This window comes from Lygodium microphyllum, chromosome 19 (genome assembly GCF_053477565.2).
Source record: "Lygodium microphyllum isolate KBCC chromosome 19, Lygodium_microphyllum_v1.1.10, whole genome shotgun sequence".
Lineage (NCBI taxonomy): Eukaryota > Viridiplantae > Streptophyta > Polypodiopsida > Schizaeales > Lygodiaceae > Lygodium > Lygodium microphyllum.
This window is the reverse complement of record NC_141153.1, coordinates 22,186,061-22,213,454: the sequence shown is the minus strand read 5'-3', so window position 1 is coordinate 22,213,454 and position 27,394 is coordinate 22,186,061. Positions and strand designations below refer to the sequence as shown.

The 27,394-nt window shown below is 39.9% G+C and overlaps 1 protein-coding gene across 5 annotated transcripts in view; it reads left to right on the top strand.

Moving 5' to 3' along the window:
- Nucleotides 1-27,394, top strand: part of LOC148019648 (GDSL esterase/lipase At5g45920-like) — a 114,743-nt gene that overhangs the window by 17,698 nt on the left and 69,651 nt on the right. For 4 of the 5 annotated variants that reach the window (XM_087699760.1, XM_087699764.1, XM_087699761.1 and 1 more), the window contains exon 3: nucleotides 15,175-15,315. The exons of the other annotated variant lie outside the window; for it this stretch is intronic. In XM_087699760.1, coding sequence (XP_087555886.1) covers nucleotides 15,175-15,315 — 141 coding nt within the window. The remainder of the gene's footprint in view (nucleotides 1-15,174; nucleotides 15,316-27,394) is intronic. 5 annotated transcript variants of the gene reach the window in all.

Genomic DNA, 27,394 nt, shown 5'->3' with positions numbered 1-27,394 from the left:
ACTTAAATATTCTACATATGATAAAGAATTGTTAGCTGTAGTACAAGCCTTACGTCAATGGAAACATTACTTAATGGGTTCTGAATTTATGATTAAAACTGACCAACAAAGCATTAGATATCTCCTTAGTTAACCCCAAATATCTGACTGACATATTAAATGGGCAGCTTTTATTCAAAGTTTTCATCTCCTTATTCAATATCAACCAGGAAAAGAGAATGTTGTAGCCGACGCTTTGAGTAGAAGACCGACAATTCAAAATATTTCTGTGATATCATTTGATTCCCTTATTCCTATGAAAGATACTTATTACCAAGATCCTACTTTTTAAGTTGATTGGAATAAATTAGTTGCAAATAATTGGATTCCTATTGATTCACTGTCTTATAATAATGGATTCATGTTTTATGAAAAGAGATTATGTGTGACAGTTCCATTTAGATCTTTTGTTTTGAATGAGATTCATTGTTCTCTATATCAAGGTCATAGAGGTATTATATCTACTTTGCGTACATTGATTGTAGATTTTTATTGGTTACATATAGACACTGATGTATCTAACTTTGTATCTGAATGTTTAGTTTGTCAACGAGTTAAGAGACACCATGGTAAACAATATGGTTTACTAATGCCATTATCTATTTCATCACGACCATGGGAACAAATTTCAATGGACTTTATTATTGGTTTACCTAACACTAAAGCTAAGGATGATATGATTTAGACTATTGTCGACAAGTTTAGCAAACAAGCATATTTCATTCCATGCAAGAAAACTCTAACTGCATCTCAAGCAGCTCAATTGTTTTTGAAAACTGTTTTCACTAATCATGGTTTACTAAAAGTTATTATTTTTGATCGTGATTTTAGATTTTGTAATAATTTTTGGATTACTTTGTTTGCTAACTTAGGAACAAAGATTGATTTTTCATCAGCATTTCATCTTGAAACTAATGGTCAAACAGAAGCTACTAATAATACTATTTTAGATCTTTTACGTGCTTATACTATTTCAAAACCACACATATGGGATACATATCTACATTTACTTCAGTTTGCATATAATAATACATTACACACAGCTACAAAAAAAGCACAATTTGAAGTTATTTATGCATATAGATTACCTACACCTGTTGCATCATTATCAAACAAAATTCAGACTGTTGATATTGCTAACATGCATGCTACTATTTTTAATGAAGTTAAAGATATGATTGCCAAAGCCCAATAATCATATACAAAATAAGCAAATAAGAAAAGACATGCCATGAATTTCAAAGTTGATGATTATGTTTGGTTACGAATAGAAAAACGTAAATTATAAAGTGTAGATAAATACCGAGTTGTGAAATTAGCACTTAGATTCTACGGATCATTCAAGATTATACATAAAATCAATGACAATGTATTTAAACTAGAACTACCACCACATTGGAAAATTCATAACACCTTTCATATTAGTTTATTACGACCCTTTAGAGGCCAATTACCTGTACACCCTGTCTATGAAAACCCATCTTTGCTAGATGATGAGACTGAAATCTTTAAGCCTGAAACTATTATAGACACTGACTTTATGACCACTAGAACTGGCCGTAGATATTCTAGATATTTGGTCAACTTTAATGCTTTTCCCACTCTGTTAGCTCCACATTGAGCTAATAGCAATTGATGACAATTGCTATCCCACCCCGGGGATATGATACGAGGAGGCATATTATACGGTGGATTCCGTAAACTTTTATTACCGAGGCTCATACACAAAGTGGATTCTTTGTGCGAGAAGTCGATGTGAACGCCTATCCTTTTCGGGCGTTTTGTTAATTTAGTGTATACATGGGTGATTCCATAGCGGGTGATTCCGTAAAATACATATTTAAATTAATAAACGTTTATGAGTTTAGAGTGCGCACTCGTGATAAATTAAGGTTAGGATTGATTTTTAACTAATTTATTTATGTAGCTGAAGACTGCTAGGTATTCACTTTTGTCGGTTTAATTGTATTATTTTACTAACGATTGTGAATGTTTCAGTTGATGTGTAGAGATAGTAGCGGTGGCAGTGGAAAGCATTGGAGGATAGCGTGTATTCAAAGTTATCGTTAATATTTTGATGGGCGCATGTCTTAGGCATGGCGTTTATATTTTGTTGCGCTTATTTATCAAGGCGCTTGATATTTATTTATTATTTTTGTATGCGCATGGGTGCACGATTTAGATATTTGTATTTGGACACTGTATTTGGGTATGCCTGACTTCTTGGGCGCCCATTAGCTTTATTTCTATTTGGCACAAAAGCAAACTCAAAAGCTAAAGCGTGCTATTTTGTAATTTGGGTTATTATTTGAGCTTGAAGATGATTAATATATGAAATATATGCTTTGTGGAGTACTTACACAAGGCATGGGGGGAGATTGTACCCAATTGGTATCTTGTTCATGTCGTGCAAGCTTTCTATATTGATTTGTGTGCAAAAAGTAGAGTTCTTTTGTTCTTGGGGACCTTCTGACGCTCACTACGCGCGCTTACGGCATCCGATCTGTGCACCAATGCAACTGGATGGTGGATGGTAACTTGGCAGATCATCCTCAATGATACACTTCACTATTAGAATTTGCCAATTCATGGGTAGTGTCCAATGTTTTAGTCTTTAGTTTTTTTCCAGTTCTTAGTGTGAACACAACTAAAGTTATAAGTTGTGTTACCACTCTAAGAGTTAGAGTTAAATCTATCTTAGATCTATCTTGTACTTTTATTCTCATTCTTTCAGTTCAGCAAGTACACTCTACCCTTTTGCTTCAACACACTCTCATTGTCTCTCTTTTATTCCCTCCATGATTGACTGTCATTTTTCAACATTTACCTTGATGTGTTTCAAATAGAGCCAAATTTGGATCGGACTCTTTTCAGGCTCAACAAAGCATAGAAGGTTCAGAGTATTGCCTGATGCTCAATGGGAGGGTTGAATCTCCACTCCTCTAGTGATGGACAGCTTAGTTATGTAGTGGATCTCAGATGTACTTGGTTTGCATCTAGGGTATTGCATACTGATAGTATTTCTGCCATTGGGATCACTATTCAATGTACTAGTCACTGTGAGTTGGTATGCAGATGTATATGGTTTACACCTAGGCTCTGAAACTATACATTTGCAAGGTTGCTAGCATATATGGAATACATGGAATATAAATTTGAATGGATGTAAATTTGCAAAGCATGTATGCAATATATGGATGGTATGCAGTGTACATTTGCAAGTGGTACAAAATAAGTACAATTGCATACGCTACATGTGGTTTGCAGGTGATATATGCTTTATATGACTATCATGTGGTATATCATTGCTATGAGATGTTATTTATGCTCAATTTATTCATTACAATGTCTTAGTGATTATAATAGTATTGGGTTTTGGCATGTAGATGCATCTCTTATGGTTTTGACAGTGATTATGATTCACGTGTGTGAATTGTATTTAGTGAATTGGAATTTCATATATAGAGGGCACGAACATGGTTAAGAAATAGATACACGTATTGTTCGACTAGGATGCCAACATGTATTTCTAATAGTGGCAATGGATGCTTTGACACATTGCTTTACAATTCAGAATTATTGCAAGAATTTCAAGGGGATGATCTATTATGAGGATGTGAAAATTTATTGCTTTGCTTAGCATTTGATTAAAAGTTAATCAAATGTGCTAATACGACTTGCATATGTGAGGTGGAAGTTAGTTATTTCACACTGTGAGACCTTGTGTCTCGAAATATGAATCAATGCCAAAAGCAAAAGCTGTACTAAGTTATGTCTGACAGGTACTAGGTGGTACTTGATATTAGATTTTGGTCACTAATGTCAGTGGTCACACTAGAGACTAGGCATTAATTAATTAATCAATGCTAGTCTAAGGGCTAATAACTACTTAGGGATACTTGCAAGACAAATTGGTCCAACCAATTTCATTATTGACTAGTGGAGTTGTTTTTTTGGATACTAGAATAATTATTAAATTAATTTTTAAAATTAATATTTTGAAAATTAGCTTAATAAGCTGGATAATGTTGGAAAATGGGATTAGAAGGCTACCACTTGGCAAAACTTACCTATGCAAGTGAGAAAAACGTTTTTGGGGGTTGGTAGAAGTCTATTCCCACCATTGTGAGAGAGAAGGAGGCTGTTAGAGAGCAAGGACATGTTGCTTATATGATTTATTCCATGATCTATCATAGTTTGTACCGTCATAGGTCGCTATATCCACTTGGATGAACTTGTGCAACTATAACCTTACATTTCATGGAATTTGTTCAATTGTAATTTGTCATGCTTTAAAAAAAAATCATGGTTAATAATTGTTTTTCAATTCTTAAAATTGATGATGTTATGGATAAGCTGTAGGATTCAACTATTTTCAGCTGCATTGATTTGAAAAGTGGGTACCATAAAATATGCATAAGAACTAAGGATGTGCACAAGATAACTCTAGGACTTCATTTGGATTGTACGAGTCCTTGGTGATGCCACCATATTCAATAGGTTTGTTGGCCATATAGAACATTTATGGATACATTCTTTGGTGACATGATAATGCTTTTAAAGAACGAAGTGGAGCATTGTTAAGTAGTTGATAATTCTATTCAATGAACTCAAAAAGTATCGGTTGTTCATTCACTTCTTGGAGTCACATTGTATACATCAATGGTGTTTGGATGCTATATGTATTTGGCCTCATTTAAAAAATGTTCATGAGGTTCTAGCTCACTACATCTCACACATGCCATTGGGTCCTAGCCATATCCAAGCCAAGTACCAATTGCTAAACTTTAATGAACTAATAGCCATAGGAAGAGTGATGTATTTCTAGGCCTAAAGTTTTCATCTAGTTCTCTTCAAAAGCCTGATAGATAATGATTTGAGATATCATGTCTATGCCAATGGAAGGTGCCTGCTAGTTATGCTTTGATATTGCTCAATCTGAATGCTCCTTTCCAACTTGGTAGTGTAGTTAAAAAAGGCCATGTTGCATGGTCTATCAAGGAATGGATCCCTCATACCGACTGCCTTGAATCCCACTAAAATTTCTAAAGAGGCCTCCTTTGATGAGTCAAGTGTCACCATTGATCTAACATGTAAGTGGCTATGTCGAATCAATGTATACCACTGCTTGTGGCAATGTACCACTACTTTGATCCTATGTCTAGAGCATCCTATGAGCTTTGTTTATTCCAAGTCCTCACACAGGATGAGTCCGTCCTCCTTAACCGTAAAAGTAAATATTCTATCTCTACTAATTGCAATGACTAGAAGGAGAATATTTTGGAGAAAAGACTAATCCAAGTTTGAGAAGTGTTTATATCGGTTCTATAGTCAAAAGGCACTCTCTCTATCATAGCCTCAATCATAGCTCTAGCTCCCTTGAGAGACCCTGTAGTCTACACCTCTAAATCTCTTGCAGTAGCTTCTGAAATGCAAACTAGTCTCCCATAGAGACAGCCACCAATATAAAGAGTCTTGATTATAGCTTTAGCTCCCTTGAGACCCTGTAGTCTATATCTCTAAATCTCTTGCAATAGCTCCTCAAATGCAACTCTCTCTATCACAACCTCGATCATAGCCCTAGTTCCCTTGAGACCTTGTAGTCTATACCTCTAAATCTCTTGTAGTAGCTCATGAAATGCAAACTAGTAGTCTCCCACTAAAAGAACAACCAATATAGAGAGTCTCCCCCATGATGGGTAAGTTCATTGTCCAAGAGTGTGGCCCAACTCTAATTGCAAAGAGTAATCGAAGACAAGAGACCATCTCCTGTTTTCTTCAAATATAGCTAGTGGTCGCTCGTGGAGGCTAAATGAAATAGATCTCATGCTCTAATCATAGCACCTACAAAATTTGACCTCAAAACTTCTCCCTAAATCTTTGACCCTAATGTCTTGAAAAATCTAGTGAATGCTAGGTTGCCATGGTCCTACATGTGTAGGTGTGATAGTCTAAAGCATCCCTATCAAAAGTTTCTTCCAAGGCTAACTGAGGCATCCCTATTAGAAGTTTCTTCCACATCTCTTCCCTAGAAGGAGACCCTTAATAATGAGCTTGGCCAATAAGGCATTACTTTGACTCTATTTCTCTAGCTGATATCCGCTCACGAATATAATGGTAACGAACTTCTACGTGCTTTGTGCGAGCATGGAACATTGGGTTCCATGCAATAGCCAAAGCACTTTGGCTATCAGTGTAGATAAGTGTCGGAGCCGTTTGGTGTACATGAAGATCTGCAAGTAACTTGCGGAGCTAAACACACTTCACTATAGCTGTGACTCTGTACTCAGCTTCACAACTTGAAAGTAGCAATTGTCATTTTTTTCTTATTGAACCAAGAACCAACTGATGTATCCAAGAAGAAGCAGTTGCCACTATGAGAGACATGAAAATTTGAGCTTCTAGCCTAATCACTGTCAGAATATCCATGCAAAGAGAGTGAAGAATCAACCTTTTCTAGGGTTCCTTTAAGATACCGAAAGATGCGCTTCACTGCTTGCAAATGAAGTAATGAAAGGTTGTGTATAAATCTGCTCAATTGGGAGATAGCAAACTAAAGATCGGGCCTTGTGTGACATAGATAAATCAAGCATCCAACAACTTGCTGATATAAAGTAGTATTAAAGGAAATACTACCATCATCAGAAGTGAATTTGACACCAAGCTCCAAGGGCCTAGACATGGGCTTGCAATCCTCAAACTAAAAGCGCTGAAGAAGCTGTTGAATATACTTGGACAATGCCATAATGATGCCTTTGTTAATGGTGGCAAATTGGGTACTCAAATAATAGTGAAGTAGACCAAGATCTATCATGGCAAATGTTTGCTGTAAATTAGCCTTAAATGCTGCAATTTGACCAACATTGGTCCTAGTGACAGGCATGTCATCAACATAAAGCACAAGAATAATAAAATCAGATTCCTAATGTCAAATGTAAAGAATAGCCTTGGTAGGGCTATTCTGAAATGCAAGATGTAAGAGATGAGAATCTATGTGGGCATACCAAGCCCGTGGAGCTTGCTTTAAACCATACAAAGCCTTCTTGAGATGAGAGACTTTGTGCTCAAAACCTTTAACTGCAAATCTTGGAGGTTAAGAAAGATATACCTCTTCGGTGAGATATCCATGGAGAAATGCCGTCTTGATGTCTAGCTGATGCACCTTCTAATAAAAGTGGGAAGCAAGGGAAATAATACTCCTGATGGTAGTAATGCAAGAAGATTACCTTGATTCTTACGAGTAGAGGTTTTGTGTAGGCAACCAAAAGAAGAGGCTGCTTGCTGTTTGGAAGAGTGTCTATCAGCAGCCAGCGAGGTACTCTTTTAGGCTGCTGAATTTCAGCCCTTGAATGCTCCATTTGATCAAGAATATGGGGCCACTCTTCGAACGAGGTATCATGATGCTGCTATGGCTGTAAATCAGGCTGAATAGATTGGTGTAATGTATTTGTAGATGGTGGAAACAAAGGTTGGGAAGAAGGATCAGCCATGGAACCATTATGGAAAAGTGGTAGTAGGCTGTCAAAGTTGTTTGAAGCATCAATAGTAGGCTGTTTTTGACGTCTAGTAAGGGGTAAGAAGCATTTTTCAGCAAAGATAACAACTCTGCTAACAATAACCTTGCTTGTAGAGGATTGATAAAGACGACACCCTTTACTTTCAGCACTATATGCAATAAATATGCAATGGACAGCTTTATCATCCAGCTTATGCCTTTTCTGAGAAGGCACATGAGCATACGCCAATGATCCGAAAATCCTCATATGACAGAGAGAAGGCTTGAAGTCAGCCCATGCATCATAAGGAGTGATGGTGTGTAAAGCTCTTGTGGGACACCTATTCAAAACATAAGCAGTACATACAATGGCATTGAATCGAAAAGAATTAGGCAAATTCTTACTCTTTAGTATGCATCTTGCCATCTCCATGAGTGATCTATTTTTTTGTTCCACTACTCCATTTTGTTGTGGGGAGTAAAGGGCAATACATTGATGAGATGAATACCTCGGGATGCAAGATACTCTGAAAATTATTTAGAACAAAGTGTCCAAATGTGAAAGTTGATTTAGTTTTTCACCATGGTAATAAAAGTCTTCAAGCAAGAGAACACTTTAGACTTAGATTTCAGCCCATATACCCAAGCAAATTGAGATTTGTCATCAATGAATGCGACAAAATATAGAAATCTACCAATGGATTTGGTCTGCATAGGACCACAAACATCATTGTGAAGGAGAGGTAAATGAACATGAGAATCCTTAGGAAAGGAGAATTGGTGCATCTTACCAAGTAAGCAATCTTCACAATTGTGATTTGATGGCAAGTGAATTTTTGGTAGATCTCTGACCATATCCTCTGATTGGAGCTTCATTAATGCTCGATAGTTAATGTGACCATGTCTCTAACGCCATAAATATGTATCATGAAAAGATTCCTTTGTTAATAAGGCACTGCCAATAAGATTTTCAGCAAGTTGCTGAACATAAGTATTAAGATGATAGAGACCCTCAGTGAGGGTGCCGGTCAAGACAATGGAAGAAGAAAGTTGATCTTTATATACTGCACATTGGGGGCCATAAAAAATGACACAAAACCTTGAAGTTGCAATGGTTGAAATGGAAATAAGATTCTTCTTAATGCTGGGCACATAGAGAATATCGTGCAATGTCAAAGGAGTGCCCAAGATGAAGACAACTTGCACATGTCCAATGCCTTTAATTGTATAAGAGGCATTGTTAGCACATATGACTATACCTCCCTTAGGTACATTAGAGTGAGATGATGATAATGCTCGACAAGAGGTGATGTGCTTAGATGCACCATTGTCCAAATACCAAGTAGAAGCTACATCAGTAATAGAAAAACAACCATTATGAATAGAGGGATTATATTGGCACTAAATGAAAAAAGTATAATCCTTGAACTGAGAATAGTCCGCAGTCTCATGTGTGAGAGCAAGACCATACTCCTTTTTCTTGGATGCAATGCGCTTACGACATTCAGTGATGTCATGTGGTGTCTTTCAACAATAATTATGTCTCTTAGGTTTATTGAATGAGCCCTTGGAAGAATTGGAAGAGGATGGAGCATAGAAGGTTGCCTTCCATGTAGAAGGGATGGAAGAAGAAGGATGACCGGTATGAAAGTTTGTTTATTTTTTTACTAACAGCCTTGTTTTTACCTTCCATTTGGGTTTTTCATGATGATGGGTGCAAAGGCTTGTTCGGTCGCCATGGTACCTTTGCGGTTGAGTCGGTTTTGTTTTTCCTGTAACAAAAGATACACAAGCTGATCCAAACTATAGGTAACTTGATTACCCATAGTTACCAACGGCAAGGTGGTAGCAAAACCTTAATATGACTTTGGTAGAACATTAAGAGTGATGGAAACAAGCTGATTATGTCGAACTTCTTCCAACAATATTTAATAATTGCTCAATAAGATGTTTGATACCAGCGAGATAGACATCCATGTTACCTCCTTCTATGCAAACATCTTCCAATTGCTTGCATAGGTAAGCAACACATGCTTCATTGTGCACTTGATATAATGATGTGAGCTTTTGCTATGCATCCTTGGCTATCTTGGATGATCAGATGTGTGGAATGATATCTCTCTTCATCGATAAAACAATCAAGGTATGCGCTTGGGTGTCACAACCATCCCATTGTATTTGATCTTGAGTAGGAGGTGATGTCAAAGAAGAAGATGATTCTATATTATGCGCTTGGGTGTCACAGCCATCCCATTGTATTTGATCTTGAGTAGGAGGTGATGTCAAAGAAGAAGATGATTCTATATTATGAGAGCCACCTCGCGATGTGGAGGTGGGAGGTGGAGCCAGTGTTTGAGAAGCTGGCCTTTGATCGGTGCATATGCCATAGATTCTTCACGACAAGGACATGTTGCATCATGTATGCCCACATTGAGTAATTGGTGCCATTGAGCTTGTTGTCAGTGCCAAGCATGCCCAACAAATCATTATTATTGCTGGACATGAGTGGAAATCAGCAATAAAATAATAATTTTCAAGTGAAGAGAGAGAAAATCGATGCTTGAATAATAATAAGTTGCTAATAGAAGTGATGCTGCCCGTCTCAATGAGGTCGAATAATATTAAGAATAGTAATTTTTTTCTTACTGAGGAGAGAGGAAAATATGCAAAAAATAATTATTTTCAGAAATAAATATTATCCAATAAAGGTGACAATCAGCAATATGCTGAAATCAGAGATTAATGGTTGAAAATGCTCAAAAATACGGGCAGCTGCATAAAATACTAAAAACTCACCCAATAATGCCCCAAAATAATAAAATTTGTCTTCAATGTGGGGAAAAAACAGGGTAGCAACCAAATAATATGATTTTTGAGCATGTCAAGGGACAAGAAAATGAATTAAGGCAAAAGCCCCAAATTTTGGACGCCTTGGTTGTGGAATTGGGCAAAAGCCCCAAATTTGACCTGAAAATTGAAGAGAAATTGAATAAACTTTTCACCCAAATGTTGTCGAATGCCATGCCACAATGTGTATTGAGCCTTGATATTGATGAATTTCAAAACAACCCTAAATTTTCCAAAGAAATTGGAGTGAAATTGAGCACAAATGTTGAAAAGCCCCAAATTTTAGAAATTTGACAATTTGTGTGAAGTTTTTACCCAAATGATGTTGAATGTCGCCTTGGATGAATTGGATCTCAATGTCGATGAAGAATGCCGAATTCTTGAAAAGCCTAAACTTTTATGTGAAATTTGGGCAAAATTTTGCCTATTTGGTGAAAAGCTCCAAATTTGTGATGATTGACAATAATTTCTTCCATTCGATGATGAATTTGGGGAGATTGACGGAAAGCCCCAAATTCTCAGCCTAGATTGGAGCTGAATTGGGAGATTTTTTGAAAATCCCCAAAATTTTCACAATATGTGCTTTAGGTGGGCCAGCACATGAGGATAGGGGCTTTGGCTGAAGTAATAGAAAGCCAGCACATGAGGATAGGGGCTTTGGCTGAAGTAATAGAAAATATTGAGTAATGCTTTTTTAATTGAAGATTGTTGAAGCCTTTGAAAAAAAAAGGGAACTTGTTGGTTGGCAACAGATATGTGGTCGAAAGGTTGATGACGCAAAAGCGGATGTGTTGTTAGAATTGACACGTGGATTGTCAGGCGATCAGAGTGGCTACTAGGGAATGATGCGTGATGGATAGGCAGCTGAAAGGTTGGTAACGTGAAAGCAGGATGTGTTAGTAGAATTGACACATGGACTATTAGGTAATTAGGGCGGTGACTAGGGGACGATGCGTGATGGGTAGCAGGCATGTGAAGACGGTGATTGCGCTATAGGGATGTGTCAAAAAAGGCGGCAGCAGGTCATGTCGGTAAGTCGGTGACAATAGGTGTGGAAAGCGAGAAGTGCAGCAACCAACAGGTAGATTGGCGGGATCATTGTGGTGAGGCAAGACCAATGTGGCAAGTCGGTTGTCAATACTCTTGTCTTCTGGTGAGCGTCAAGCTCTTGGTGGCAATAACGTCTACTAGATTGTAGGGGTGTGATGATTCTGTAGGAGAATAACTGTAGAAAGGAGATAGCCAAGTCTTCAAGGGCAGCAAGTTGGGTCTCAAGCAATGCACAAGGTGCATGTAGTAGTAGTGAGCATGTGACTGGCACATAGGGCAACGTCAGCAATTGAAGGTGAATGGATGAAAATGGCTGCACAATGTGCAATTGCCAATAAGGCTTGAGCCGGCATGGTGGCAATGGCTCGTGGGGCAGGTGGCCGAGCAAGGGCTCAACGGCAATGGTTGGTGGCAAATGATCACGAGCGATGGTGATGATGATGAAGAAAAGTGACTTTGATACCATTGTTGGCCCAAGCGTGGAGCAATTGTGCAATTAATTTAATAAAAATGAATGAGAGTGAAAGAATGAATCAATGCACAATGATACTCAATCACGAATGAAAACTAGTATATTAATGAGTGAGAGAGAGTATAATAGTCAAGGCGATCACACTGAATAATGCCACACTTATGTGCTAATGAGGCACAAAGTGTCTATTTACAACAAAAATTAAATCCTAATGGCTTAACTGTCATAGGAAACCCTAACCCTAGTGTCAATTAGTGGTAAGGACACTAAGGGCAACAACTGCATTTAATGACAATTTAAATGCCTAGGGAGCCCAGATCATGGATCAAAGGGCATCAACATGTTGCCCACAAGATGGGCTATAGTGACAACATACAGGAGGGGGAAGCAGCCTTTTTGGTGGTTCTAAGCTATAGGTGACATCTTTTATGGATGTTTTAGTAGGGGAGCAACAATTTTTCAGCCTTTCTCACAATGAAACTTTGAAATCTCTCTCTACAATATTCTCTCATCCTATAGCCACCTATTAAGTTATCTTAGCAAAATCTAGCTATTTGAGTTATCAAAGGTGGAGATATTGGAAAATCTCGGTTGTAAACCCTAATTTACAACAAAAATTAGGAGTTGATAGCTACCTCGGGATGGGTGCTCAGAATTGGGGGCCCTAGGACTTAAAATTGACTAGCTAAAATTGAGGAAATTCAAGGAGATTCAATAGGCTAGCTGGGGTTGAATTTGTTTTTCAAGGGGCAAGGTGAAGGCCAATCCTCAAGCAAACCAAGGGGCAAGTTGGTTTGAAGATTTGTTGGTTAGTTTTAACAGCAAGAGGCACTTGCATTAGTGGAGGAAATCAAAGAATCTTAATTGTACCCGATCCATTTGCAATAAAAGCTAAAGAAATATGGCAAGGGGCGCTAATTTTGGGGCCAACAGGCTGTCCATTCTCCAAGATTAAAGTGGTAAAGTGTGTACTATCGGTTTATGTGAATTTTGTGTAACTGTAATTGTTGATGAATCAATTGATTACCACCCTCTCCGAGCAGGAAGGCTGGTTTTAGAAGAGACCTTGAGAGCTCCCAATTCACTATCATATTTGAGTTGTACCATGGGAGAGTACCTTGAGAGCTCTTCTCCACACCTCTTGGGCTTTGTGATAGAAGAGTGAAATCTTCCTCGGCCTGAAGTAGTCATTCAATGTCCTTCAAAGACTAGCCAAGAATACCAATGAAACATTGTATCTGTGTCAATGCTGGGTAGGAGTTAGCACTCCTCTGATCATGCACATCTAAATCCTCTTGAGTTCTCTGGCTGGTGGTATATAAAAAATGGAAACATTGTGAGAAAATGAACCCTAGGAATTAGAAGTCATGCCACCATTAGTAAGAACCCTAGGGCTCCCAAACACAGCAAACCACCAAACTCAATACCAAAAGGTGAAGGAAATGGTCCGGATAGTAGCATTGTGACAAACCACTCTCAAATGAAGCAGTCTCTGGATGCCAAGACTTGAGGAAGACAATGCATGCTGAAAATATAGAAGCTCTCTGAATCATGGAGTATGCTGAGGTTGAAATGCAGCCAATGACATCACACCAACAGTGTGGCAGCAGAAGTTTCAAAACACAATTGTCTAGGAAGTCTTCGAGTCTATGGATGCAAAACACGAGGATGGATGGCAAAACACAAGTGTGGAGGAGGAATCATGATGTCCAGTAGCAGGGTGGCCTGAAGATCAGCAGCAGAAGCAGATGATTATGAACATCAGCACCAGCACGGTAACCTGATGATGAGCAACAGATGATGACAATCAGTAGCAGATGATGACAATAAACAGCAGCAGCAGATGATGACAAACACCTGGAAAACAGGTGGGGAGGATGATGAAGAGAGCAACAGTTGTCCCTTCTGTCTCTGATGTGCATAGAATAATGGTGATGAGAGGGCTGGCAGCAAGGTTCTGATGTGGGCTGAATTCAAGTGTAAGACACAAAGTCCTAATTTGCGCAACTCAACAAGAAGATGAGAGAACCCAAAAAGGTGGAAGAGATCCTCAAATCTTGATCATTGCAGTTAATAGAGATTTGTACGATTATGGCTTTGAGATCTCAACATGAGTTGGCACTTTGAATCCACTAAGTTGCCTAATGGTCCTATTTGGGATAGCTCTTCGTTCCATCTCAAATGCCCCAAACAATCTTCACCAAGGCCGAGCCACAAACACTCTTGCAACCTCTCCTGCATGTGGGCAAGATGTGATCTGTCCTACACGCTCTGGCATTGCTTACCATGTGGCTTTCTCACCATGCCATCCTGCCTTGCTCACGATCACCCTAAAATGGGCAGTGTCCTAGTGCATTACATTCTTCCCACCACAATTGCAGCTGTCCTCAGTTGCACAGCATTATGGTAGATCCAAAGCAAAGCTAAGGAGTCATTGCCAAGACTCATCCAACCAGACTGCCTTGTGCATAGGGTAACCCTTGAACTTATGTATTTATTGAAGCTCCTTCCTCCATACATCCTTTGCATACCTGTGAAGCAACACTTCCTTTGGCACCCACAACTCATGAAGCCTGTTTGCATCCACTAACTCTGGCTCCTCCTGTTTTGGGGTTGCTGCAGTAATTAGTAATAGGTCCATGATACTCCGTGAGATTATTGACATGATAGCATGGCTGCATTTCTATGTAATTCTTTAGCCCATGTTAACATTTAGTTGGTGAGTAAAGCTGAATCTTTGTATGCACAGCTTGTTCTGTTATTGCATGTATACATCCATGCACATGAATCCATGACCATGATCCCACCATCTATCATGCATGGAACCATTTACATGCTCTATGCAGTGTATATCCAAGAAATATTTGTGAATTGACGTTGCTCTTTTGAGTGCAGCATGTTAGAGAATAGCTGCTGTAGGCCACACAGTGCTAGTCTGACCAAACAGTAAGCCAAGCCTTGTTTTCTCAAATTATCTATCAACTGTAGGATTGTACAGATTGAAAAAAGATGCATTTTGATGGCTATTAGAGAACAAACGTTAGTTGTTATTGTTGGGCATCACTCTTTTGTGGGTCTAGATGTATGGCCTTTCCATTACCTTGTAGAACCGTTTACTATCCAGCACTGTTTTCAAAAAATAAGATTAAAATGCAAATTGTGATCATTTGGTCTCTCTTGATGAGAATTTATTTTTATTCGAGCTTTTTAAATGCTTTTCTGCTTGTGGACATTGTCTGATTGATTGAGCCTACTTGTCCAACACCTACAGGAATCCTCTAGACAACCAGCCCTTATTATAGTATTTTTTGGTGCTAATGATGCACGGCTACCAGAACCAAATGTGACTGGAGAGCATGTCTCATTAGAAGAGTTCAAAGAGAACCTTCAAAAGATTGGTTCATACTTACAGGTAATCCAGCATTTTCTGCTTTCTCCTGAAAGCATTTTCTTTGCAGATTATGTCTTGTTTCACATAAAGAAGGTTACTTCTGTTCTGTTTTGAAAAGGATGTCTTCCAAAGTAACCGTAGGTTGGTCTAGTGTAAAGTAGTCCTTGGGGTGAGTGTGTGCTGCGTTTAAGAGCTGGAATTGTGGCATAATTTATAAGAAGTGTTAATCACAGTTGAATGAAACTTGTAGGCTAAACACAAGTGTTGAAACAAGATCTTGGTGTGGTGATTGCTAATAGTCTTTGACTCCACACAAGCGGGCAATTCTTCCCATTCAGTTGCCTTGGGTTGGTCCGCTGTCACTCATGAACATCAACTACCTTAAGACAACTTATTTAGTTAAACCATAGAACTATATCCCTACCCTTCTAGGCCAAGCGCTAAATGTAGGAAAAGATACATGCAGTTTAGATGTTCTTAGGGTGACTATCTCTTCCTGTGCATGTACATAGTCTATTTCTAGATAAACTAAGTTCAAAGTCGTTATTCTTCTATCCATTTACCCTACAGGTAGAGGGGTTGATGAATTTAGCTCCTCGTTTCTTACTCTCTTTGACTAAGAGTGACACGGGTTTGCTTCGGTTTTGGTTGTTTTTTGTAAGCAATTGCCCATAATTTGTTGGGATATAAAGGCCCGGTAACCTCCGTGTATATAGTACACGCACATTGTACATGTGAACGCACCCTTTACGTGCCCTAAGTATAAATACATTTTATTCTTTGGTTGGTACACTCTTATGGTCTCGAACTTTCACTCTGTTCATACTCTCTCTAGCTGTCACACTCATACGCTCATGTTCGATCTTAAACTCTCTAAGCCGTGTCCTTCCAGTCCAACAACTGGTATCAGAGCCAAGACTCTGCATGCTTTCAAGATTGAGGCGATGGCTACTGGGCTTGCGGCAGCAGGCGATTGTAGCAGGGAACCGTCAGACGTTGCGTGACGAGTGACAGAACCAACGAAATGGCAGGTGTCAGACGTCACGTGATGGGCGACAGGCAGGCAGCTCCGGCGGGCAGGTGTCAGTCAGATGTGACGCGATGTGCAGGCGACGACTGAAAGACGCGACGTGCAAGCGACCTTCTGCGGGCGTTTCGCATGATGGGCGGCGTGACGCGACAGGGGTCAACGGACCCCCCCGTTGGTTCCTTCGTTTTTTTCAAAACAAATCAAAATTTCACTAATCCCCTCATTACCACTTGCCTTGGCAGGTGTTCACACACCAGAGGCAGAGTTTCAAAATCTGTGCAAATCGGGCCACAAAATTTGGGGCTTTTCCGAGATTTGCATCATTCATGCCTGTCAGTGACTTTTGAGTCAGAAATTGCAGACATCGCGTGCGGTGACCTCAATTAAATTGGGGATTTTGCAAATTTTGTCGAAATTTTGCCTTTTTGGGTAAAATTTCTTGACATTGGATCCTAGAAATTTGGGACTTTTCATGTATTGGCAAAGTTTTACTCAGTTGGGTTAGATTGACTAACATTCATGCAATTTTGGACTTGAAATTTTGGGGATTTGCGCAGAATTTGGTAAATTTCTGCATCTTTTGCCCGTGCAGTGGCTGGTTAATGTATAAACAGCAGAGATTTATTTCTGGTTGAGGAAAAACAGCAGGGTATTTTGCTGGTTCAGCTTGTGCTTCCACAGATTAGTGCATTTACTCTTGAAATCGTTGAAAAAATGGCTGCAACTTCTTCGAGTTCAGACATCAAGAGTTTGATGGAGATTAAATGGTTTGATGGTCATGGATTTGACCTTTGGAAAGACCGTATACAGGGCATTTTGTTCTTGAAGGATTGTGAGGATGCTTTGCAGGAAGATAAACTTGCACTAATGTCTGATGCAGATTGGGCCAGAGTGAATAAAAAGGCTGTGGCTTACATAAAGATGGGTGTCATTGATGACATTCTGACAGACATTAAGGATTTAGACACAGGTTATGCAATATAGGAGAAGCTGAAAACTACTTATGAGATCATCACACCTGTTAATCAGGTGCATTTAATGCACAAGTTGGTGAATATGCGACTGGATGAGTCAAAGCCTGCAGCTGAGCACTTGAGTGCATTTACAAGGATTCTAAATCAGCTCAAAGATGCAAACTTGGACTTTGATGATAAGTTGAGGGCGATCTTTTTGATCATGACACTGTCGGACTCGTGGGAAACCTTGGTGGTTTCACTCAACACTAATTCCAATCTCTCATATGATGGGGTGAGGGGTTCTATCTTGAAAGAAGAAATTAGACGTATGTCTAGTGGAGAAGGCAACAACTTAGCTTATAATGTAAGAGGCAGGGCTAAAAAGAAAAATGCATATGCAGGGCAGAGAAACAGGAGCAAGAGCAAAGGAAAGGATAAGAGTGACATCACTTGCTATAATTGTGGTTGGAAGGGCCACAAGAGACTTGACTGCAGGTACTACAAGAAGGAACAAGAGAGAAAGAAGAATGCGGGAGATAAAAAGAAGAAGGAAGAAAAGACAGATGCATTGGAGACATCCAAAGGCAAAGAAAAGGCCAATGTGGCCTCTAGTGTGGTCATAGAGGAGCTTTCAGATACAGAGGTTGATGTATTATGTGCAGTTGATTATGATGCCCTTGTATGTCACATGCAGGATATGCAGATTACCAAGGTTGATGTGATTGATGTACTCTTGTCAGTTGATGACGGTATCACTCAGACTTGGATTGTAGACTCTGGTGCCTCTTTCCATGTAACTCCTTGCTTGGAGTGTTTTGCTATGTTTAATAATGTTGGCAGTTATGGAAAGGTATACCTTGGAAATAACCATGCTTGCAACATTGATGGGATTGGCACCGTACACTTGTCTTTAGACAATGGTCAAGAACTTGTGTTGAAAGATGTCAGATATGTGCCTGGCATTAAAAAGAGTCTACTATCTGTTGGTTAGCTTGACTTGCATGGCTACACCACACTGTTTGGTGGTGGTTTGTGGAAAGTAAAAGGGTTCCATGCTGATTGCAAAAGGAACCAAGAAGGGCACATTGTATTGTATGCATTGTAAAGCCTTGAATGGCAAGTTTCTTGCAGTTGCTGAAATTTACAGCCACTTGGAGTTATGGCATAAGAGATTAGGCCATATGAGCCAAAAAGAACTTGATGTTCTTACCTCTCGGAAAAGGGTTGATGGAAAAGGATATAAACTTGATTTTTGTAACGAGTGTCAGTTTGGAAAGCAAATAAAAAATTCCTTTTACTCTGGTCTCTCTCGTAAGTCCAATGTCTTGGACTTAGTGCATTTTGATGTATGTAGTATGCCCGTGAAATCATTGGGTGGTGCTGCATATTTTGTCTCCTTTATTGATGATTGTTCCAAGAAGATTTGGGTGTACTTGCTGAAAAAGAAAAGTGAAGTGCTTGCTGTTTTTAAAACTTTTCATGCATTTGTGACCACTCAGATAGATAGAAAGCTGAAATGCTTGAGAACTGATAATGGGGGCGAGTTTACATCGACTGAATTCAAGTCATTTTGTGACTTACATGGTATTAAGAGGGAGCTTACAGCCCCTTATAGTCCTCCTTCAAATGAGGTGCCTGAAAGATATAACAGGACTTTATGTGAAAGAGTGCGGTGTATGCTGTCCACTGCCAATCTCCCTCATGCATTTTGGGGAGAGGCACTCAAAACCGCGGTTCACATTTGCAACCGCTCTCCAAATAGATCCTTAAATAATGGCATCCCTGAGGAGGTTTGGTCTGGCAAATCGGCCTCATATGACCATTTACGTATATTTGGCTGTGATGCTTTTGTACATGTTAGGGATGAGCTGAGGAACAAACTTGACCCAAAATCCACCAAAGGCATTTTCATGGGCTATGGTGATGAGGGTGAATTTGGCTACAGAGTGTGGTTACCTCAGTCCAAGAAAATTATTCACAGTCATAATGTTGTGTTTAATGAGGCAAAATTGCTGAAAGGCTCTTTAGCCTCTAATGAAGATCTGAAAAATGTGAAATTTCAGAGTTTACAGCCACCCATAACTTCAGAAAATGAGCCTCAAGGTGTTGTACCACAGGCTGAAACTGATGATCAGCCGGTTACTTTTGAGCTAGATGATGATGGACAGCAAATAGAAGCACAAGGAGGTCATGGACAGCAAGATAGGCTTGCTGATTATGGAAATGCAGGTGCTGGAAATGAAAATGACGGTGCTGTACAGCCTGAACAACATGCTGAAAATGGTTTACAGCAGCAAATGAATGTTGAAAATGATATACCTCCTGATGTAGACCCAATTCTTGACAATGTTGATCATTGGGTATGCAGGTCTACATGCGTAAGAAGGCAACCACATAGGTTTGACCCCTCCTTGCATTATGTGATGCTTACAGATGAGGGTGAGCCTCTTACATACAAAGAGGCCAAGTCATGTGAGTTTAGCAGTAAGTGGGAGCTAGCTATGCAGGAAGAGATTAAATCTCTATATGCAAATGATACTTGGGATCTTGTGTCATTACCAAAGGGAAGGAAGCCACTTCCAAATAAATGGGTGTACAAAGTCAAGACAGTTGATGGGAAAACCAAGTATAAGGCAAGGCTAGTTGCCAAAGTTTATGAAAAGGAAGGGATTGACTTCCAAGAGGTCTTCTCACCTGTTGTGAAGATGACCACTTTACGTGTGCTTTTTGCTCTTATTGCTGTTTTGGATTTAGAGCTGTATCAAATGGATGTAAAAACAACTTTCTTGCATGGTGACATTGATGAGGAAATGTACATGAAACAGCCCGAGGGCTTTGTAGTTCCTGGAAAAGAATAGATGGTGTGTAAGCTAAAACGCAGCCTGTATGGGCTGAAGCAAGCACCACAGCAGTGGTACAAAAAGTTTGATACTTTTATGCTATCTCATAAGTTTACACGCAGCCATGCACATCATTGCTTTTACATGAAAAAGGATACAGATGGCAGCCCAATAATACTTGTTTTGTATGTGGATGATATGTTACGAGTTGGGAAAAGAAAGACTAGCTTGGATGCTCTCAAAAATCAGCTTTCTCCATGAAAGATTTGGGAAATGCAGAGCATATTTTGGGCATGAGGATTCGTAGAGATAGAATGCAGAAATTGCTGTTTTTATCTCAAGAAAAGTACATTGGAAAGGTACTGGACAGATTTAACATGGTTGAAGCCAAGCCTTTTGGGGTACCCTTACCTTCTTATCTCAAGCTAAGCAAAGCCAATAGCCCGAAAGATGACGTGGAAGCAAATGCTATGAAAGGAGTTCCTTATGTATCAGCTTGTGGCTCTCTTATGTATGCTATGGTTGCTACTCGTCCAGACATTGCTCATGCAGTGGGAGTTGTTAGCATGTTTATGTCAAATCCTGGCAAAGCACATTGGGAGGGTGTCAAGTGTATTCTTCGATACCTTAAGGGTACACAAAGAAAAAATATTTGCTATGGGCAAGGTGCACTTAGTTTGCAGGGTTATTGTGATGCAGATATGGCAGGTGACTTGGACACTCGTAGGTCCATCAGTGGGTATGTCTTTACAGTTGCTGGTGGGGCTGTTTCTTGGTGTTCTAGGTTGCAAAACATTGTTGCATTGAGTACCACTGAAGCTGAATATATATCAGCTCTACTGAAGCTTCTAAGGAAGCTATATGGTTGAGCAGACTTTGCAGACGATCTCGGTATGTCTATGGGTACTGCAGTTTTGGGATGTGATAGCCAGATTGCAGTATATCTGGCTAAGAATGCCATGTGTCATTCACACACAAAGCATATAGATGTGCGATATCACTTCATCAGACAGATTCTGGAAGATGGTTAAATTACATTGACCAAGATTAAAACACAAGATAACCCTACAGATGTTCTCACTAAAAGTCTAAGCAGAGCTCAACACGCATTGCATTCGACTAGTGGGAGTTGGTTAGCTAGAGGCTCATATCGGACCTTTAAGTGGGAGGTTGTTGGGATATAAAGGCCCGGCAATCTTCGTGTATATAGTACACGCACATTGTACATGTGAATGCACCCTTTACGTGCCCTAAGTATAAATACATTTTATTCTTTGTGTACCAACACATTGTTAGTACACTCTTATCGTCTTGAACTTTTATTCTGCTCACACTCTCTCTAGTTGTCACACTCATACGCTCCCGTTCGATCTCAAACTCTCTAAGCTGTGTCCTTCTAGTCTAACATAATTGATGTTAGTAACTTGTTAGGTGACCTTAGAAGTCATTTAGGAACATTATTGTAGGTTGATCCTTGTGGGAATGGAGTGAAACTTGCTCCGCAAGGGTAGACTCTAGTGATCCTAGGCCACAAAGTTTGGATATTCCATGGGAGTTTCAAATGGAGTCACCTAGGCAGATCTCTTGATGGACTACTGAAATCATGCTACTGTACTGGCTTTTCCTTCAGTATATCTTGCTATCTCGAAGCTCTTGAAGACAATATTCTCTTCTTGCCTTTACTGCCCTCTTTTGGGGATTTCAAAAAGCGCATAAATTGAGGATCATTTTGACATTTGCACAAAGATTTTAGCTAGTGTCCTCAGTTGATCATTAAATTAGTCATCAAATTCCTCTTTCTCTCGCTGGTCATCAGCTTCAAGAGGCCTAGAAGGACCTCTTGTCCATTTCACTCATTCTTAGCTTGTTGCTTATGCTGCATGCCTTGTCCAAAATCAAGCATTGCATTTCCTCTAACACTTTGTTAATTTTTCAAATTAAGAGGCATCATCCTTGCTTGATTTCATTTGATTGTATGAAGACATGGTTGCTATAGCACCCAACTGATCACAAATTGAACAAAATGGAATCACACTAGCCTGTAGACAAGTGCCTTGAGCCCACCTACTCAAAGGAGTTGATGGGATCTCGGCAATGGAACCATGAAACCAACCTTCCTTTTGGGGAAAGGATAAAGGACCTGGTTAAGCACCAATTACAGTAAGTAATAAAATTTAAATAAAATGAAATACAAATGTTATCAATCAATCCTGGACAATCTGTTGAGCTAAAAACGCATTAGCTTCACTTAAACAGCCCCAAAACATGCTTAATTAATGAAGAAACCTTGTTTATTTAAAAGAAACACGATCTTAGAGAGTGTTTGTGTCCCATAAGCACAAACCCACTAGGGAGGGCCCAAACTTTCTATAAATAGGTATGTTGCTCTCCATTCAGTCTAAATGTTGTTTTTGCAAGTTTTAGGTGTTTCAGCTTGCTGTTCACACCCCTTTTACAAAGGATATCACAGTCTCAACTGTCCCTTACTATCATCTACAGTGTGGCGCCTGTTTCCAGCCTTCCACGTGCAGTTTGCAGCTGTTTATAGTAGACGACTATTGCTGATCACTCTCCAGCTGCCGCCTGCTTAGTTTTCTCTCTCCTTGCTGTCGCAGCTATTTTTCTCTCTCCTTAGCCTGTTGCAGTAGATTTTCTCTCTCGACTATTTGCATTTGCTTTTTTTTCTCTTGTAGCCAACGTTTTTAGTCTTTCTCTCTCCTGTAGCTTGCCTTTGTTGTTTTCTCTCTCCTCACTTGTGTTTTGTCTTTCTCTCTCTTGTACTGTTGTCTGCATCAGATCTAGCCTTCCTTGACCGTGTTTGCTGGTGTTCGATATTCGGAGGCTGTCTTGTTGCGATTTGGGATCCGTTCGGAGTATGACACACTCTCTAGCTCATTAGCCCTGCCTTGATCCTTGAGATACAGGAGTTCGAGGCTCGGTATTCATTCACTGCATAGTGTGTTTGCTGTATCAACATTGTATATTCAGAAGTCATATGACTTCATTTATTTTCTGTGTTCATTGTCTCAGAGTTACCCTAACCCTATCTATGTTCTTTTATCAGTTTGTGCTTTGTCGTACGGTTTCTGTGTTAGGGTATTTCTTTACATGGTATCAAAACAAGGTTCTCCGAGAGAAACCTAGGCCTTGATCTGAAAGCTCTCTGCAGAAGCAATAATAATAGTAGGTCTAGATGACTTTGAACATAACAACACCAGTTCTCCAAAAGCATTTATGTCGAGAATCGAGCGATAGTGGTAGATCAACTTGCTCCACAAAGTTCCGACATGGTAAAAGACACTTTTGACCACAAGGAAGAAACAAAGTCATGTAAGTTGTCTCATGAAGAATATCACATAATTATGGCTTATATACAAAAGAAGATCGAGGAGCTTGATCGAAGGATTTTCCTTCAAGAAAAGCTACTCAATGAAGGTATACATGATTTTCTCTCTTTAGATTTTGCGTTTAAGTCTAATGATGTTGCAGGGCTATCGAGACCTCAATCAGGGATGGGCCCCTCTGTTGGAGAAAGAGATCCGGAGTATTTTTAAATTTTTTATCCTCTTTCGTCTACTCTGGTGCAAGGTACTTTAGATTTGTCTTTTGTTCCTTAGTTTTTTATCTCTTCTGTTTCGTAATATACTGGTAGAAATCATGAGGAAGAAAGAGCACAGTCAGTTGACTACGGAAAAGGTTCTCTTGAGGACCAATTCTTGTATGTTAACACATGTCATGGGGATTACAAGAAAAAGCTAGGTACTTCTTCTGCCCTTCTTTCTTTTCAGTTTACATCTCAAAATCAAAATGAATTTGGTATTCCAATTGCTTCATTACATGGTGTATCTTCATTATCATCTTTTCATTTTCAATCATTAAATGGGAAAAATGAACCAAATGCATCTTTACCTTTTACTCGTCAAATTCAAAACCCATCCATCCCACCATATTCTTCTGCTACTTCTCCACTTCCATTTACACCATTCACATTCCCATTTCAAACACCTCGTGTTGCACCGCACATCACATCGAGAGTTATGGAAACATAGGAACACCTTTTAGAACCTCATCCTTGTCTCAGTCCGGTGGTGTTCCACCTTCTTCTCACACACTTTCGGGATCATTGCAGCTAGGGTATCTCTCCCAGTCTCTCTCTCGAGTGTGGATCAGTCGATACCGCAGTTTATCTCCATGGCCTTACCTAGTGGACCTTTTGGTCATCCTGCTGTGCCTTAGCTGAACTTTGGACAGGGCTTCCTTGTTCCAGTGCCTCCACCTACACTAGCACCTTATGGAAACATTCATATTGGAGTGCCTCCGTCTCCATCAACACTCATTGGACATTCACAATCCATTTCTGCATATCCATCTCTTTCCCCTCCTTATCAAACCCTTCATCATCACCACCATCTTATCCCACCAATCCATCTTAATCCACTTTTCCCAACACCTCACGGTTCTACCTCGCTCTACCTCATCTTCAGCCAAGTATGCATTCAATGACAAGGCTCATTTCAACGGGTCAAACTTTACCATTCGGTCGAACTTGATGAGACATGTCCTTGACTCATAGAATATATGGGATCTTATGCAGGGGTTGGAACCCCAAACCGATCTTGCACTTGTTCCATACAAGGTCGTCCGCTCATGGAAGGCTAGGAATGCCTCCGCTATTGTCGAGCTGATGCACGGCTTATTGCCTGAGTTTCATTCTCAGCTTCAACATTTTGACTTAGTGTTAGAGCGATGGGCACACTTGATTGACCGCTATGCGGCTCAGGATATGAGCCATCGTATCAATCTTGACCATGAGCTTCAAAATTTCAAAATCTTTGATTGAGATGAATCATGACTTAAAAGTCAAGTTGATTGACTATCAGCGTCTTCTTGTCGAATTCTCCACTACGGGGACTCCCAAGTCCTCTGACAATTAGGTCACATTGTTTCTAAACAAAATCCTTAGAAAATACTTCAATTTTGTGAAAGATATACTTTTAAAGCCTACCATTCCTACTTTCTATGAATTTTAGTGTTAGCAACAGCATTATGCATGGTTTTTCGATCAATTTTATATGAATAATCCCTCGGAGGGGGCTCTTGTTGCTCATTCTTAGAAAGGGCAGCAAGGAAAGGGCAAATAAAATCAAACTTCCAATCAAAATCTAAAACAAAATCAATCCGGGGAATCACAGGGAAGCTCCTAGTCACAACTCAAAACAGGGTGGTAGAATGTACCTAAAAAGAATAGGTATTGCCAACATTGGCAAAAGGCTGGCCATTTTGACAATGAGTGTCGATTGAAGGCAAGAGGCACAGCACCAAAACCTAAGTCTTAGACCCTAGCCCCTCAGTTGGGCAATCCCTAGCAAGGAAGGCAGGGTGATGGCAAGGGGTAGTTTCAAGCTCAGACTCACTTGCCACCGATCAACCATCTTAGTTGAGAACGTTTTCAACTCCAGAGGGCTTGTCTGACTAGTCTGCAGCGGCCCACATCGTCTTTGTAGAGACATTAGATATGAGTCTCGTCTATATCTGTGAGTTGCCTCCTGATAAGATATCTGCAGAGACCCACTTGTCAACAGCCAAGCACTTTAGCTCCCTTTTGGATTGTGGACAGTGGAGCTACATATCACATGACTCCTACAGAGGACATCTTTTGAACCGGAGCCCTTGCAGCCAGGTGGGTCTGCTTAGGAAATAACTCCTCGGTCAAGATTTAGACTCAAGGTTGCATCAATTTTGCCACTGACAAGGGTCTGGATCTGGCTTCGCGGACAATGTATATCATGTTCCTCAACTTGGGGTGAACTTGTTGTTTGCTCAGCAGCTTTACCAGTTGGGGTGAGCAGTTTTCTTTACATCAACCACAGTTGAGGTCCTTGACTCTCAGACTCGTTTGGTGATTGCTTGTGGTGAGGCACAACCTAATGGCCTATACCACATGACACTTTCTGACCGAGCCAATAGCCAAGGGCTCCGTGTTCCATAGCTTCCAGGCATTTGCCACATCTCGGGAGTCTATGAGCAATGAGCCTCTTTGGCATTTTCGCTTAGGGCATCTTGGTTATGACTCTTTTTATGAGTTGTCATGCCATGAGCTAGTTGAGGGCCTTTCCTTGTTAGCTGTTGGCTTGACACTATCTTTACCTTTAGAATGGTGTATTACCTTAGTCATTGTTATTTCCTGTGTGAAGCGGCCTTCATATGTCTTATGAAGTTCACTACCTCATGAAGTGCCGTTTTGGGGCAGTGGCAGAAACGTGACTTGATGAGGTATTTTGTGTATTCTTCTCATTGATCTGGGCATGTGTGATGTCTATGCTTGATGTATGATGGATTTATTTGATTATGAAGAGAATTTGGCAGTTGGTGCTATCATCTATGGTGTCTTTGTCTCATTTGCAGCATGTTCTATGTGTTGTACTTATCATTTTTTGATCTGTAGTGCTGAATATAGTATATCTATGCTTCTATTGTCAGAAGTGGTGCAGCAGTGGAAGCATAAACATGTGCTGAAATAAACTGTTGAACACAAGACAAAAGAAAAGAAAGAGATAACACAATACAGCTGAGAACTTAGATGTATGCTCGGGAAATGGAATCCATATACCAAGACATGAGACAATATAGATACAATGTGAGTCACCGGCTGTGGAGGCACTGGCACTTGCTTCCTCTCCCCAGAAACGTTCAAGTGATGAATGAATAAATGAGGAGGAGGGAGCCTGACAATATATAGGCCAAATAAATGCCAAAAATATGACTGGTCGGCCACCATTAAATGCTGGCCGAGTGGCTGCAAATAGTGCCAAATCCCCATAAATATTGACAAATAAAATCCCTAAAATATCTTCTAAGTCCCCAGCTTGCTGTACCACATGTATAGACTCAACCATGAATTGACTAATCTGCTAACACCCTCTCTTAGATCATGGGTGATCTGACACAATACAATATACAATGATAATGTTGCATCATGTACATCCAACAATGTTCATCATAGTAGAACCATGGATACCCAAGTAGTGGGTGTGCAAGCCACCACCAAGGTGCCTCGGAGAGAACTTGATGTCAATGTCGATCATACCAGCTCCTGAAAATAGAGAAGATCATAGCAGCTCTCAATGTTTGTCAACAATGCCTCTGATGTAGCATACGTGACCATCCTGTCACCAATTTGCCGCAGGGCAGAAATGACCATGGATTCCCCTTCTTTGGCCAGACCACCAAAGTGTTCCCTCATGTGAGCTCCAGACGAAAGCCACCGGCTCTTT